Here is a 16,992-nt window from a genome sequence, read left to right as displayed (position 1 = left end):
GTCCAGGTTCAAAGAATCATGGTTTGACTGTATGGCAGAGATCTGTTTACAGTATTTAGCCGTGTGTAATGCGCGCCCATGTATAATGCACACCCTTGTTTTAACCTAATTTATCATAAATAAAAACTTTTTCACGGCAAAAAAGGCAAGTTAAATATTCGTACAATTATTTATTAAGTCAACAAGAATAAGAAATTTACTATATCGTTAACATCAATATCTTTTGCTACCTACTTATTTATGACATTATTGAAATCAAACTTTTAGGACTCAAGCAAGGCCTAGCTAATTTGACGTTTCCACGGCCCGATAAATATTATGAGGGAGCAATATGTCCGAAAAGTATCGATGAATTCCACTGCGCGCACTTTAAACACAAAAGAAATTCGCACTTTTTTTGCTTATAACAGCAAACCAAGAACTGCTTTAAATAAAGCTTTTGTCCTGAAATATTTCTCACTCGCTTTCTTCTTGCTTCTCATTGAAAACTTCCATATAATATGAGATCTCTTCATACGCGGCCAAATTTACATATTCCCTCTGAAATCTGATCCACGTGCCTGTTTGCACACTTGCGAAAATATTTAGCGATTTTTGTCTTTCCTCTTGATTTTAGAGTAAAAACTTATTATGCACCTATAATTTTTCATTGAAATTAAGTTATTTAATCAAAGTTTTAAATGTGTTACTTTTTTTTGTTTTAACGTATGCAAATTAGGACGTGCGTGACAAACAATGGAATCCGTGTAATTAATACGCACCGCGATTTTGATTGTTATTTCTGAAGAAAAAAGTGCACATTATACACGGGTAAATACAGTATTCTACAAATAACCTACACTCATAATTCTTTTGTCCATGTCCCTCCACCAAAATCAAGGCTTAGTCACTATCAAAAAAATTACTAAAAAAAAAAAAGAAACAGACAAACAAACAAATATGCAAAAAAATTAATAAATAGCGAGGTTTCAACCAACTCATACTTAAAATAGACTGAGACAGACAAATAATTTAAAAAAAAACAATAAGTTCTGTAATGCAGTAAATGGTCTTGATCAAAAACTATACATATATCTCAAAACCCTATGGTACTCTATGATGAAGGAGTGATGGGCTGTGTCCGAAAAAACTTTTCACATATTTGTGAAAATATGTTTTATTAATTGCAACAGATACTTTTTGTCAACTAACCTCTAAGAGCAACTCTCTCAAAGTAAAGTTTCCTTGTATTGTACTCTTCTATGTCCATTGTTGTTTTCAGTCTCAGCTCAGCTAGGTTCAGTTCCTTCAAGATCTTTTCAGTCACAAAACAATTTTGAACCATTTCACTGAGATGACCAGATGAGTAATCTGTCCACAATTCCTCCAAGATTTGGAGAGATTCGCACTTCACTGTTATCACTAAACTTCCTACAGAGACACCTGTGATGGTGACCCTCATTTCTTTCAAGTATTTCAAAAACTTATCATGCTCTTCACTTGACCGTGGTGGTGTGGTCTGGAGGTAATTCAAAGCAATTAAGGCCAGGACTCTCTCTCTGAATGCTTGAGGATCTTCTGTTCCTGAAGGAGACACACTTCCCTCTGTAGGCGATGTTGCATCTGATGCCCTCTGGCAATGAACCCCTTGGAATCCTCCAGACTCTGTTGCTAAGTTTGTGGTATTCATGTTGGGTTCTTTGGGTTTTATTTCTTCTACATCAATCTTCATGTTCAATTCACTATCTGTTGAATTGTAACAAACAGTCAAATTAAATCCAACTTAACTGTTTTGTTTTCTACCTCTAGCATTTTGACTATTTATATATAATTTAGGCATACTGATATCAAACAGTATAGAGCTGTAATGAATAGATATGAAGAACAATTTGCTGCTATGTAAATTATGATCACACACTGCTTGTTTCAGTTAATTTTTCTAGGTCAGTATGTGATGATTAAAATTCTCAGCATCTCAATAAGGATACCAATTAAAAATATGAAAATAACTCATAAGTGTAATGCAATTCTCATACTTGCATTTTATTTGTCATGGTTTAAAATTTAATTTAGATCAAAATGATGTTTACTGAACATCTTTAAATTTGTTTGTGTTTTTCTTTCTTTCCAAGATAAATTACTTGTATCATAATTCTCAAACAAAAAACACTGGTATTAATGTAAACCAACATAGAAAACTGAAAGCAATAAAAAATGTCCAGCCCTTTAAATTTTAGCTACAAAACAATGAAATTTCAACTTGCTCATGTTTTTATTCTACTGAACACTGTGGTTATCACTAGGGTGCATCATTGCTAAATATCAAAATATCAAATAAATTGTGAGATTATGATACTATAATCACGATCTTGTGATATTAACAAATTACCTTATTTATTATATCAAATTAACTGTGAGACTTTGAGATGTTGATGTCATCAAATGACCATTCATATATCTTTGGTACAGTACATAAGCCATATCACAATGATAATTATTTTGAAACTATCATGATATTCTGAGGTATAAGAATAAAAACAACAATGACATCAAAATTGTGTGCTGCCTCATTCTTTGAGCATGGATGACATCATGGTATAACATTCTTGTTAAGGGTTTGTGAAATTTTGATTTTCTCACCTATAAACTAGCATGATATATCATGATGACATTAGAATATTATGATACATGTATTACCAAAATATGGCTACCGATATCAGAATCTCAAATGTTTACTAGGATCTGAATATGTGACTGAGGGTTTGATACAGGCTGGATTTTGATATGTATCATGATAAGGCCCAACTATCATGAGATTATGATATTGATAATTTGATATCATGATGACATTCTTATACTGTCATGGTATATCAAAATAGCAAACCCCTACTCACATACAGGTGAACATGTATTCAGATCCTAGCAAACATTTAAGATTATGATATTGATATCGATACTTTGATATTATCATTATGATAGTATTTCAATATAGTCCTGATGCATACTGTATATCAGAATATCAAACCCCAGTCTAGACACTAATATCCTAGCAAACAATTAAGATTATGGTATTGCATGATAGCAATATTTTGATAATATCATGACACTAGTCAGAACCTAGCAAACATTTCAGATAATGATAACTGATCTTGATATTTTGATACCGCAATGGTCTAATATCATCATGTCAATGTGATTGATCATCTCATGTTGTCCTGATATAAAATGTAACCTGCTAGTTCATCAGTTATGGAAAAATCAAAATATCATAAACTCTTATCAAAAGTTATAACATAATGATATTAAACCCCCCCCCCTCAAAAAAAAAGAAAAAAACTGCTGGAAATGTAGGTTTCAACCATTGGTCTATAAGTAGTTTCACATGCTTCTTGGACCAGCATTGATTAGAAACAACTGTTCTTTAAGTTTTATGTGTGTAAAGCCAGTTTTGAAAGCATTTAACATGCCATTACATGCAGAATTTTTCAATTCATTATAAATCAATCATTTTGATCTGCCAAACTATTTAGCATGAATATTAAAGATTAGTTTAGATGGCCAATTCAAGATTCAATCAGGTTGTGTTTACTTGGCTTACTTAAGGGGTTTTAACAGCAAAGAAGTTTTTTTTGGACTTTTTATTTCTTTTTTTATGAAGGAAAATTGTTACATGCACTTGGATTGGTTTGTTTGGTCATTGTAGTCAATAGTTTTCAGTCAAGTCGCCCAGGAGTCATCTTGCCTGGGAGTCATTAACCCTGGAATGACAGAGCTTAATAATGAAATGCTACATCAGAGAGTATGCGGTCAACAACGCGGGCTCAAGTGTCCTAGGTCTGAAATTTAGCACAATTTGCAGAAAATAATAAGGGCTGACTTTTGAAACCGAGAAACTCTGTTTTTGTCAAAGGCGTTTTCCTCTTTCCAAAGCCGGATTCAGGGAGAAAATTAATTTTTGAAAATTTTCAGGGGGTGTACCAAGTTCTAGGAGGTTGTCTTCTTAAAGAAAAGCAGCAATGACAACAATGCCTCAAAGCAACAGAACAGTAAATCAACTATGCAAACGACTTAAAATCCGTGTTTCTGCGGCAAAACCTAGGGCATGTGTAAAGGTTATTCAGCTCTGTCCCCTGGAACCTGAGTCATGCAGCCGGAAAATTTAGTCATGTTGCTGACTTAAAAGATCAGACTAACAGACTATAAATAAGCAACAAAGTTGAGAAATCTTTACCAATAAAAAGATTCTAAAGTATTTTTTTTTTTCGGGTAACGTGTTTAAAATTCCGGGCAACATGACTCAGGTTCCAAGCAACATGATTACTTAATAAACATAGTGTCACCTCTTTCACGTTACACTTTCTAATATTTACCATCAAAGTTTGCATGTTGGCCACCTTTTAGTTCCTTTTACAGTAATTAGTTAGCCAAGTTTAAATAAGTCTTCAGCATGCTTGGGGAAAAGATAAAAGCCTAACTTCAAATCTGGTAAACTTAAATAACACTGCAGAATTTTCTTAGGCTTAACAGTATTCGTTCTTTCATATGTAGCCTAAATAATCCTAGAATTTATCGACACCACACAACCTACCAGCAAAACTGAATAAAAGAAAATGTAAATGCATCAAGCTAGCTCACCATTTGTAGTTTTCATAACATTTTCAATCATTCTTCTAAAGTTCGCACATTCTGTTCTCCAAGAGTAAACCTTCCTGTAATTCTCTCGCAGCTTCGTGGCATTGGCTTGTCTATCTTCTGCACTTTCTTGAGACCTCTCTCTAATCCTTCGTGCCCATTCATCTGTATCTTCATCTGATTCAACAATAACAATGTTTCCACCGTCCACTTCTCTCAAAGCCTCAGCTACTCCAGATTCACCAGAAACAAGTACGGGAACATCAGCAGATACGGCCTCCAAGGCTACTAGCCCAAAGCCTTCGGTTCGGGAAGGTAGAGCAACCAAGTCTGACTCATAGAACATCGTCTTGAGATCGTCTAGATCACTGCAATAACTACGGATGGTTAGTTGGTTTCGAGTGATGCAGGTGTTGTCAAGAAACCACTGCTCAACTTTTTGATGTTCACCAGGAGATGAACCAACAAATGTCAGCTTAAAGTTCTTACCGAGAGAACCAATAGCATTTGCGACAATATCGTACCCTTTAAGAGAAAGATCCTCAAAGGTAGCTCGGCCAAACAAGAACACGTTAAAGTTCTTCACGGATCTGTGCATAGCAAACTGTGTTTCACGGGAAAACTTTTCGAAGATTCCAGGAGTAATAACCTCCACTTTGACAGTTGGTAGGCTTCTGTTGTACTTCTGTTGTAGACGTGCGCCAACGGCGACAACTGCATCCGCTGCTTTACACAAATCAATTTCCATCTGGTGCTTCTTCTCATTTTCTTCGATTGTATCTGTTGCAGGCAAAATTGTTTTCTTGTATTTTCCAAGGTCTTCACAATGAACGTGGACAAATTGTATCCAACGACACTTTGCGACCTGTACTTGGAAATACGCACATCTACCGAGCTTTCTTCCATGGCCTATAACCACCTGTGGATTTGGGAGCTCTAGGGAAGGAATTTTCAAGCACTCGAAGGAGTCAGTTGAACCAGGAATATTTCGAGCTGTGATTAAATTTACTTTGTGTTTTCTGGCATCCTTTCTGTCCTGGTCATCGCTTTTTGAGACGTAGCAGTGGATTTTCATGGTACCAATCGTCTCTAGCGCCAGATTAATGGCAAATTCTCGATTGAAAGTTGATAACCCACCCTTCGAAGATTTCCACTCGTCACAAAGAAACAGGACATCAATAACCCTCTGCTCTTTCTCCTCTTGTAAGCTACTTGTAGCAGTCGACTCGTTAGAAGACGCCATGAGTATTATTGCTACGCCTTCTTTCGCCAATAGATAAATCTTTATCCCCTGATCATGAATTCCGTGCCCGATGGAATTTCCAAAAGACCAATTACGTCTTACTCATTTGATTCATTTGTGACTCCCAACGGTAAGCTTGACAGAGCTGCATAATGAAATGCTACGTCAGAAGGCATGCGGTCAACAACGTGGGCTCAAAAGTCCTGGGTCTTAAAATTTAGCGAAATAGCCCTTTTTACAGTTCCCGGCGCCATATTGGATTTGTAACCGCGCAAACACGATAGCGAGGCTCCGGTGACCTGATGCAGGCGTCGTAAAGAATTTTGGTTGATTTCTCAAGTGTGTTGTCAGTTTCTCGAGTATTTTTAGAAATAAATGAAATGAATGAATGAATGAAAGTTTAAGCACCGAGGAAACGTCCCCTGTTACTCGAAAGAGAAGAGGAAAGTATTGTGCAGCTTTTGACTGTAATAATAGCGCCTACGACATTAACGGAACGCGAACAAGTTACCATTTCTTCGAGTTTCCTAAGGACGCTCAGCGAAGAAAACGGTGGTGTTCCCTCATCAAGCGGCGACATGGACAGGATGGATTTGTCGTTTCCAGTTCCACCGTTCTTTGCCATGAACATTTTCGAACCGAAGATATTTCAAAAAAACTTACTGGTCGCTGGATTTTAAAGAAAGGTTTGTGATATTTCGGTCGTTTGTTGTGCTTTTGTTTTGTTTACATGATAACAGTGCTGAGTGCATTTCGCATTTAAACTATGAAAAACTAAAAATGCGAAGATATTTTGGTCTTTTTAATACCAAGTAGCCCTTAAAGTTTTTCCAAATCACAGACTGTGCTTGTATTTTTTGAGCGAGTATTGTTTACATTGTATGTTAAAATTTCTGATTATTTTGCAGTGTCTTGTTTCGTACACATGACAGCAGTGTTAAGCTAAGAAAATGTAAAATGTTTGTATTGTTCTTATGAGTGTTGTTTATTGTGAACTTTATGATTCCAGTGTTTCATAATGTGTTATATGTTTTGCTGGACTTTAAAAGTAATAAATTATTGCAGCTTAATTTATTATTTGTTTATTAATTGATTTATTTATTAGGTGCAGAGCCTTGTCTTTTTAGCTGGACCTTGGGAAAGAAGCAAAGGAAGGCACCAGCGGAAAGAATGCAACAAGTAACCGATGAGTCAACTCCAGAGTCTGTTGGAGAAGCAGTGTCAGCATTGCATGTTGGAGCCTACAGAGCATTTTCCTCTGATGAACCCTCAACTTCTGCTGCTGGTTCATTGTCACAGTTTGATGAAAATGCTGTTGAATTGGAGAGTGAGACCCCTCAAACAGAGCCTGATATTTTCCTTGAACTGCAAAGAAAAATTGCCTTACTTGAAATTGAACTAGCTGACTGCCAGGAAAAGCTCTGTGAAGCAGAAAAGGAAAAAGCAGTGTTACTGGAACGGCAATTTTCACTCGAAAAAATTAAGGATGACAATGCTGCGGTTTTATTTTACACTGGCTTCCCAAGTTATGATGCATTGATTAGCATCTACAAGTACATTGAACCAAAGCTTGCCAAAATGCAGTATTGGAAGGGCGAAAATCTACTAAAGGAAAGCCAGCCTTATCAAACTGATGATAACAAGCGTAAATCTGGCCCTTCAAGAAAGCTTAGTTATCTGGATGAGTTTCTTCTCGTACTCATGCGACTGAAGGCTGGCCTCTTTGTGCAAGACCTTGCCGACAGATTTGGTATCAGTACCAGCCTAGTATCTAGGATTTGTATCACCTGGATAAATTTGTTGTACTATGAAATGAAGGAACTGTTTCCATTCCCCACTCAGGAACTTGTCCGCAAAAACATGCCAAAGGAGTTTGCTCACTATGCCACAACCAGGATCATTCTAGACTGCACGGAACTATTTATTCAGCGGCCTTCTGCTATGCTGGCCCAGTCAGAGACATGGTCCGATTATAAACATCATAATACCTGGAAGTTGCTAGTTGGGGTAACCCCAAATGGACAGGTAACTTTCCTGTCAGATCTCTGGGGAGGGCGTGTGTCTGATAAGCAAATAACAAGAGAGAGTGGAGTATTGGATTTGTTGGAAGCGGGTGACAATGTCATGGTAGACCGAGGATTTGACATTTCTGCAATTGTACCTGCTGGTGTTTCAGTTAACATGCCACCATTTCTGGCCGGTCGTGAACAAATGACGGCAGCTGAAACCGAAGAAACTATGAGCATCGCTTCAGTCCGGATTCATGTGGAGCGTGCTATTGGCCGCATTAAGACTTACCACATTTTAGATGGCATTTTACCGAACACCTTAAGCCCTTATGCAACACAAATTGCAACTGTCTGTGGCCTTCTGACAAATTTTCTACCCCCTTTACTGCCACCGGCTAATAGCTCATGATTCCCGCTTAAGCTTTCATATAGTGAGTGTGTGTATACATTCCGTAATTTTGGGCTGATTAACAGGCAGGCTGCCCTGGTTAGCTGGGATGACTTTTGTTCAGTAGCATGGCTACTTGGCAACAGCTTGAAAGAAAATGGCGTTTTTAAAGCGACTATAACAATATCATTGTCTGCATGTTAAATAGGCGGAATGTTTTTCTACTTTTGTTGCATTTTACAAGTGTGACAGAAGCCCAGCTAGCCAGCTCAGCCCGGTTCATGTAATCAGCCTCTTAGCTTCCATTAGTTTCATATTCTATGTAACCATTGGGATTTTGTACCACTGTCTTATTAACCAACCAGGGGGTCTGTATGGGAGAATTTTGACCTTGGTCATGAGTACAGACTGAATGAAGTGAGATCTGTACTCATGACCAAGGTCAAGATTGTCACATACAGACAGACAACCTAAGCTCGGTTAATAAGCTTTTTTTTTTCTATGGAAAAATCTGACATTCCTTTTGAGACACAGACATAATTAATATAAAACAAATAATCATGGAGCCAAATGTTTACTTTATTTCAGTAAAAAATGAAATTACATGTATTTTTTGCACTGTTCATGCTTAAAGAAAAGAATGGTTTTGAATTTTACCCTTAATATTTACAAGTATTCATTGTTCACCTCATTTTTCTCTCTGAAGTGTTAACTTTAAACCACTTCTTGAGCTTGAATGGTGTCCGAATGGAAGCCAACCACCATGTAGGTAAAGGACCTTTCCGCTTTTCACTCGTGCGGTCAGCACCTCAGGAAAAAAAGCCCTTCGATAAAAATAATCAATCTTTGGTAACAAGTCATCGCACCATTTGCTGTTATCAAAGTGAATTTTTTCAATAAACAGTGGCATGTTTTCTCCAAAGTACACTACTAAAAAAATGCCTTCAAGGGGTATGAGGGAACAGTACAGCTGACCTTGAATTTGACAAAAGTAGTTGTGGTTCCTTTTCAGTTGAACAGACCCATCAGCTAGTTTTTCCAGGAAAAAATTCTTTGCTTTACAAGCTTCATCGACAGTCATGCCAGCTTTGCTGAAAGGAGACTTGATCTCCATCCCCCATTTTTCACCAATGTCCATTATTGTCACTATTCTGTCCAAGCTTGCGCCGAGCTATGGTTTGTCCTTTGACAATGACAATCCCGTTTCCTCCACCTTTACTCTGATTCCATCCTGACCCATTTCCTTTATAAATAAATTTACAGCTTTTTCTTCACTTTCGATTCCATATTGGACAGCTTCAGTTGTAAAGTTACCATAAAGTATTGCCTTTATTTTATTTGACGGCTCCACTTTTGTTTCGGCAGCATTTCCAAAATTTGATGCTGTTAATACAGTTTTCCTTTTTTCAAACCAAAAATCGTTATTTGCTTGCCCTCTGGTCAGCCTCTCAGTTTCCTTGATCTCCTCTGGTGTAATGGTTAGGCTCGTAACATGTTCATCGATCATAGTTTTAAGGCGATTAGTAGCTATGTCATAGCTGTCGGTGAAGGCAACAGTTTCCTCGACTTGCTCTTCAGTCTCTTGAAGGGTGGGTTCCTCAGAACAGTTTGATTTTAGGTCGTGAAAGAGGAAGAATGAGCTTGAAGGCAGACAGTTTTGGAGGTTTTCGCTTAAAGTTTTGAACCCTTCTGCATCCCTGTTGCGCTGTTGTGGTGGTCTTGGGTCAAAGTTTATCAACTTTGGCTTGAGGCGGATGTTTTTCTTTCCAAACCTTATTTTTCTTATTAAGACCTGGTCAAGGGGTTTGGCTGCAACGCTCTGATTGCGTGGAACAACCCATACAGAAAGACGCGATGTACAAGACAGAGGTTCAGGATGATTTTGAAGACCGCGTCTTGTGAAGTCTTCTAAGGCAAACAGCACACCTCCTATATGATTGCACTTTCCTTTTCCTTGAATGCCAAGCCCCGCGGGACAGGTACAGGCTGAGCGTAATATATCACACTGAGGTGTGAACTCCACGACCACGCGGTAAGGCGACTTTTTCATCGATGGCAGAACAGTGGCTTTCACGTACGTCTTGCCATCATAGGATTTGCTTTCCAGCCTCTTAACGTTCCCTTCAAAGAAAAATTGATACGACTTCAATTTCTTGTAGTTTGTTCCCTTGAGAACAATGTGGCGGTACTTGCGAGTTGACACAACAAGGTAGTCGTAAAGCTGAATGAAATTCAGCTCGGGGAGCTGACGCAAATCAGTGGACCATCCGAGAGCCGAGATTCTTCGTAAAGTATCATCATACTTGAATTCGCCTCCATATTCTGCAGTACTTTGATCATTCTGAGGAATATTATCGCCAGTTTGCTGTTGATTCTCACCCGGTCGTAGCACATTACGCATTAGAATAGCGTATACCTTTAACACCAAGTCCGCTTTAATTCCGCCCGTCGCTTCCGAATTTGAACGTAATATCTCCCTCAAATCTTTCACTTTTAACTTCTGGATATCCTCTAGCGTTGAAATCTCCTTATCTTGGTAAACAAGCACCATTTTCGACTGTTTTCGAAGCGATTGAACGTGAGAAGCCTATTGCGATCAGCTGTATTTACTGCTTTTATAGTACGCGGGTCACCGGGAGCCTCGCTATCGTGTTTGCGCGGTTACAAATCCAATATGGCGCCGGGAACTGTAAAAAGGGCTATTATTGGAAAATAATAACGGCTGCCTTTTAAAACCTAGGAACTCTGCTTTCGTCGAAGGCACTTTCCTCTTTCCAGAGGTTTTAAGGAGAAAAGTATTTTTTTTTTAATTTTTAGGGGGTGTACCAAGTTTTTGAAGGTTGTTCTGTAAAAGAAAAGCGGCAAGGAAAACGACGCCTCGAAGCAACAGAATAGGAAAACAACCATGCGAACGACTCAAAGTCCGTGTTTCCGCGGCAATACCTAACGCATGCGTATACGTTATTCAGCTCTATCGGTCAACTTAACACGGAATTTGCACCCAGCGATCTAAGCCACTATCTGTTCAGCGGTTCGATAACTGAAATGTATAGGAGGGTCATGTATGGGGACACATGTTGTACCGAATATATCGTACTGAATTTTCCTGAATATGCATCACTGTTCAGTGTACTTAAGTCCTTTTCTTGCGTCATATACTTCCCTTGATTTGGTACTTTGCTTACTTGAAGTGCTTTGTTTACTTAAAAATGCCGAAAAATGTCGCGAACGGCTATCACGGAGGAGGTCATGTATTTGATACATTCCTGGCTGTGCGGAAACTGATTGGCCTTGACCTCATGCGTAACAGCCGTTCAACGGATCGCATTTATGCATTTTTTACAATTTTATTACATATTTTAGCCTTACCTCTTCAAGCTGGACGCACCGTTAATGGTGGGGCAAGAAAGAAACTTTGAAGAATTAAACTAAAAGGATAAAGCTTAAAGATATGTATTTACATTCGGCGGAACTAAACTGTAAGTGGCAGTGACAAAGAATGTAAATGTTTTAATACCTATTGGTATGTTAGCACGTGGGCCGCTATGGCGTTACTATTGAGTCTTTTGTTGTATGGTGTATTTAAGGTTGACATTTCGAATGTATTCATCTCAGCTCTTGAACTTTCCTAGTTTTATGTTAAATTTTATCTTGCATGTAATTAAGCTGTTTTACCTCTAACCCCCAGAGGTCGGAGTGCCTGCATTTAGATGGGGAATACGTTTCCATTTTTCCCATTGGCTGTTTGGGTTCACGTTTCAGGCGGCGGCACACTAGTCTCCCTCGCAACCGTTTTTTTTTTTTTGTGGTGTCATGCAACGCTCCCCCAAAAGAACTACATTCCTTTCTCCGAATTGGCCACTCACAGCTCGGGTTCCCTTTTCAGGAACTTTTTCGCGCCAGAGTCACCTTTTGAGACTAGTCCAATCAGATATCGTTTTCTATCGCGATCCTCATGTGAAAAACAAAAGACAAATGGCGGTGCTTGAAAGGGCTTATCGCAAAGCGTCGTCAAAGTTCAAAGTTTTCGAGCTTAAAGCTCACCAGAAGCTTGCAATTAAAAAAGTTTTAGTCGAGAAAGAAGAAGTTTTTGTTAATTTGCCTACAGGATCCGGAAAATCGTTAATATATCAAGCACTCCCGCTCGTGTTTGACCATGTTACCGATGAAAGTGGTCATATTATCGTTATTGTTGTTGCGTTGTATCAACGTGCGGAAACACTCGATAATTCGGGCCGATTTCCTGTACCGGTGATAAGAAGCCACGAACATAACTAGTCGGCTTCGCTCCAGCTAGCAGCGGACTGGCAAATGAAGAAGTACAAGTAGTGTAGGAGACGTTGGCCGACCTAAATTGCAGTGTTCTCGAAGCTTCGCCCGGTTTGTTGACGGCAAGCACGCGCTTTTTACCTCCTGATCTACATCTGTAGGTCGAAGCAAGCGTTTAGCCCTTGCCTAGGTTGAAAGACGTCTTGTATTTCCTTTTGATTATTGATGTAATTTACTGTTTCTTATATCTTCTGACTTTTATAATCTGTAGTAACCTCTTGAAATAGTGCGAATAAAGAGTTTCAGTATAGTTTTTAGCTTCCTCTACTTTCTCATTTGCTCGCTGAAACTTTAACAACCGCTCAAACAATCTACCGTTCGTGTCGTTGGCGTAGCAGTTGACGTCTATGTTAAGCGTAGATTCTATAATTTCAACGAAATTGTGAGAAGTTTTCCCAAAAATATATACTCTATCTTTACCAGGGCACAACGATGAACATGTGAAACATTTCGAGCTCTCGTTTACAAATTTCTTCAGTGTTTCTCCCAACATCCACATTTTCGCGTGAAACCTTACGTCATTCAGATTTTCTGGTATGTGATTGGTCTGTTCAATAGACCGCGACCAAACCGCAAGGACAATGAGAAAGGAATGTAGTTCGGTTGTCAGCAGCCGTTCTTTTGGGGGAGCGTTGCGTGACATCCAAAACAAACGGCTGCGAGAAAGACCAGCGGCACACTGCCCGGGAGGTGATGACTGGTTGTTTACTACTCTGTGTAACTTTGTCAGACGGCATTAAATACTCGGGCTCCAAGTTCGAGCTGCACACCCACTCTTGTGTATAAGTCGTGAATTTAAATACGAAGATGCATATTTTGATAGAGAATTGGAGTATTTAAAATACAAGGATAGAGCTTTAAGGTGGCGTATATTATGATTTGTAAATATATAGGGCAGACCTATTCATAGGCCACTGAAGTTGACCTCTATTTTAACTCTGCGAAAAAGACGCAAAGTACTTTAATTCAACGGGACACTATTCAGACTTAAACGTAACAACATAACAAGAAATTAATATTTTCACTAAGGGATAAAAGGACCATCTGCTCACACAAAATATAAAAGGGGGATTGCATCGCGTTGTAGCGTACGAAGTTGCCGAAGATGAGAATTTTTCATTGCTTTACAGTGGGGGACAACGGCCATCTGGGTTTATTTGAACTTTTCGATTTTTTGGAAGAAAAAAGCGCGATATAACTTTTTGATATAATTTTCGAACTGAAGGTTCCTTAAAAGGGCTCTTTAGAAAAAAAGGAATGACGATATTTTGCAACTGTCGGCGGATTCTCGATATTTGTGGTCAGTGGCCCTTAATGTTGGCGAAGATTTTCTGATTAAGAGATATCTGCTTTCAAAAAAAAAGGTTTTGTATATATATAAAAAAGCTATTTTTGTGGAAATGAGGTTTAAATGATACGAATCTGGTCATAATATTTGACGGCTTTTCACTTGGTCTTTTCTTGTTTGCCACTGAATTTGCAACGTAAAAAGGCCTCGATCATTAGATATTGTTCACATCAGTCAGTGCGCTCGTGAAAGTGCCTTTACTTCCTGCAGTTGCCTAGACTGCGATTTACTCTTTATCAGTCTGGTATGCATCGCGTAGAATGCCTGGACGTCATCAATTATTCATGAGCCCTGAAGCAGGAGATTTGAATGCAATCGCGCCTTGAAAAGCCGTTGATAAAACTCGCTCTCCCAAAAGTTTCCAAATTCCGCTGCATCGATCCGAAAGCCACTCCGTTTTACCATCCATTCTAGCAAAATCGCTTTGTAGGTACGCGTAATCCTTTTGCCCTTACTGCGGGATTCAAATATAAAAGCTTGGCGACCACGTCTGTCGAATAAATGACAATCTTTAGGGGAGGGTCGTCACTTAGTGCGGATAGTTTTGCTAGAGGACAAAGGTGACGACCCTCCCTTGGGAGAATGTCTTCAAAGGCGAACGATTCGAAAAGGACGCAATCCTTGATCTGCGTACTCAACAAACTGAGACATTTCAGTATACACACAAAAAAGTTCCTGTCACCCACAAGGAGTTATAAAAGGCTTCATAAAAGGGGAGGCCCTTAGACTTCTCAGAACAAACTCCTCTCAAACGATATTCCTGGAGAAAATTGCAAATTTCAAAGCGCATTTGCTAAAGAGAGGCTACCCAGAGGACCTCATTAACACAACCCTCTCAGAGGTGAATTTCTAAAACAGGAAATTAGCTCTTCAACTGAAACCGAAGACGAACCAACGAATCTTGCCTTTTGTTACACAATACCAACCATCAGTACCACACATAAAGCAAATTTTCATGAAAAACTGGCATTTAATAAAAACACAAACACTACTGAGAGAACTATACAATTATCGCGTGTCAAACTCGATACGCTTTTGTCCGCTTTGGCTTTCCATACTATTCTAAACACGCGCTCGGGAGTCGTGTAGGCCTGTCAACCCCATTTAACACATTTTTTTTTTTTTTTTGTAATTTTTCCTATTTTACAGTTGACCGTTGACACCGCACACGTTACAAAGCAAGTCGCCAAAACAGCATTAAAACGACCGTTTTCAACAAAGGGGCTACGGAAAAAAAGGTAAGGAGACTTCGCATGTTTTATTCCTCGCTTTTATCATCCTTTGAAATTTTTTCTTCTTTTTTTTTCAAATTTGTCCTTTTTTTAATGATCTACACGTACGCTTGAAATTCGATCTTAATAGGTTAATTATTACCGTTAATGCACTTTGCACCCAAAGTCACACACAGTATGCTTGGGGCGCCTGTGCTTTTTCCAATTCTCTCTTTTTGTCTCGCCACAAGCGAAAATTGACTTTTGACTAGACCACCCGTGTAGACATACGTGCATAGATTACATTACCTAGGTTAGTTGACCACTCCCCATGGGGGCTTTTCAGGGCCTTCCCACCCATCCTACCCCAGGGAGGACATCCACGACACAGTAATCTCGTGCGTGGGAAATTAACGCCTCCTAGCCCTGCAGGAGACGGGGCCTACGGTTTATTCGTCCTTATCCGAGAAGACTAGAACATCTATCCATTTCTTGATTATAGAATAGAAGCAAATTCTCCTCCCTTATTTTAAGACCATGAGTATTGGTCCGGCCGGGGCTCGAACCCTCGATCTCCCGCACAACACAATCGGGCGCTCTAACCCGAGCTAAGAACGATCGAAATTGTAAATTTCACAGCTTTTGTCGAGCGACTGTAATAGCGTAGTACACGGAATTCTCTCTTACATCAAGTTGCAAGCTCTACTCAGTCAGTTCACAGACAAAATACGGAAACTTCACTTGAAATCCTATTCATACCAGTGTAATCAGAAGAGACCCTTCCCTTCGACCTTAATTTGCATATAAAAAAATTGACCAATTTAAAAGAAAGAATTCTCATAATGCAGGCGTAAATCGGGCTAAAAATACATATCGGAGTATAGTTCATGAAACACTATGGCAAGCCGATTGTAGCAATATTCAATAATTTTATATATATTCAGTTTAATATTTATATCTATGTAAATTATTTTTCATTTGTTCAATTTAATATTTATATGTATGGAATATTTTTTAAATCCATTTAATGCAATATGTTTATATTTATTTAATCTAGTCCCTCTATATCCATTTAATTTAATCCATATATATTCATTCAATTCAATCCGGAAAAATATATATTAAATCTCGGGAACTGGGTCGAGCCATTGGATCATAAAGAAAAGAGGCTGGGAAAGAATCATTGTGAGAACATAATGGCGGACGAGGAAGATTTTCACGTTGAAAGAGACCTACCGACGTTTTTAGCCTCAGTTTTAGACAAAGCGGAAAATATTTGGTAAAGTGATGCAGGCGAAGGAGCTGCCGAAGCACATGCTGAAGTTATGGATTAAAAAATACTACATATATATATAAATATTAAATTGAACAAATAAAAAATAATTTACAAAGATATAAATATTAAATTGAATATATATAAAATTATTGAATATTGCCACAATCGGCTTGCCATAGGTCGCGTTAATTTCCTATAATATGCTAAGTCATGCAAGCGGTACGACTGCTCATGTTTATGCAACGTTTTAGGACAACTAGCGATTTATTTTCTATCCAATTATTAGGAAAACCTAAAATACTTTACGAAGTAGGTAACCAAACGAAGTTTGAACAATCAAAGACATATCTTGGTCATTCTTCAGAATTATGCAAATTAGCTTTGACAAATGACGGTGATAAGATAAAGACATTGATTTGCGTTGTTTTCAAGATGATGGTGGATGAAAGCTAGAGAGATACCCGCAAATTTGAAGCAATCGGTGACCTCATTGGTGTTTTATGGCAAGCCGATTGTGGCAATATTCAATAATTTTATATATATTCAATTTAATATTTATATCTTTGTAAATTATTTT

General features: G+C 38.5%; 3 protein-coding genes across 3 annotated transcripts in view; 1 reads left to right on the top strand and 2 right to left on the bottom strand.

Moving 5' to 3' along the window:
• The window catches only part of LOC111334716 (uncharacterized), a 35,355-nt gene extending 29,366 nt beyond the window's left edge, over window positions 1–5,989 (bottom strand). Inside the window, 2 exon segments of the mRNA XM_088726956.1 lie at window positions 1,192–1,725; window positions 4,615–5,989. Coding sequence (XP_088583082.1) covers window positions 1,192–1,725; window positions 4,615–5,854 — 1,774 coding nt within the window. The 5' untranslated portion in view covers window positions 5,855–5,989.
• Window positions 5,990–6,180: 191 nt separating this feature from the next.
• On the top strand, window positions 6,181–8,860 carry LOC111334736 (uncharacterized). Its single transcript, XM_022940546.2, has 2 exons — window positions 6,181–6,540; window positions 6,960–8,860. Exons 1-2 carry the CDS (start codon window positions 6,243–6,245, stop codon window positions 8,270–8,272), a joined length of 1,611 nt encoding a protein of 536 aa, XP_022796281.2. The 5' UTR covers window positions 6,181–6,242; the 3' UTR covers window positions 8,273–8,860.
• LOC148727175 (uncharacterized) lies at window positions 8,810–10,856 on the bottom strand. Its single transcript, XM_088726960.1, has one exon. It carries the CDS (start codon window positions 10,800–10,802, stop codon window positions 9,423–9,425), a length of 1,380 nt encoding a protein of 459 aa, XP_088583086.1. The 5' UTR covers window positions 10,803–10,856; the 3' UTR covers window positions 8,810–9,422.
• Window positions 10,857–16,992: the final 6,136 nt, after the last annotated feature.

Source organism: Stylophora pistillata, chromosome 7 (genome assembly GCF_964205215.1).
Source record: "Stylophora pistillata chromosome 7, jaStyPist1.2, whole genome shotgun sequence".
Lineage (NCBI taxonomy): Eukaryota > Metazoa > Cnidaria > Anthozoa > Scleractinia > Pocilloporidae > Stylophora > Stylophora pistillata.
Note: the sequence above shows the minus strand (reverse complement) of the source record. Positions and strands in the feature narration are given on the sequence as shown.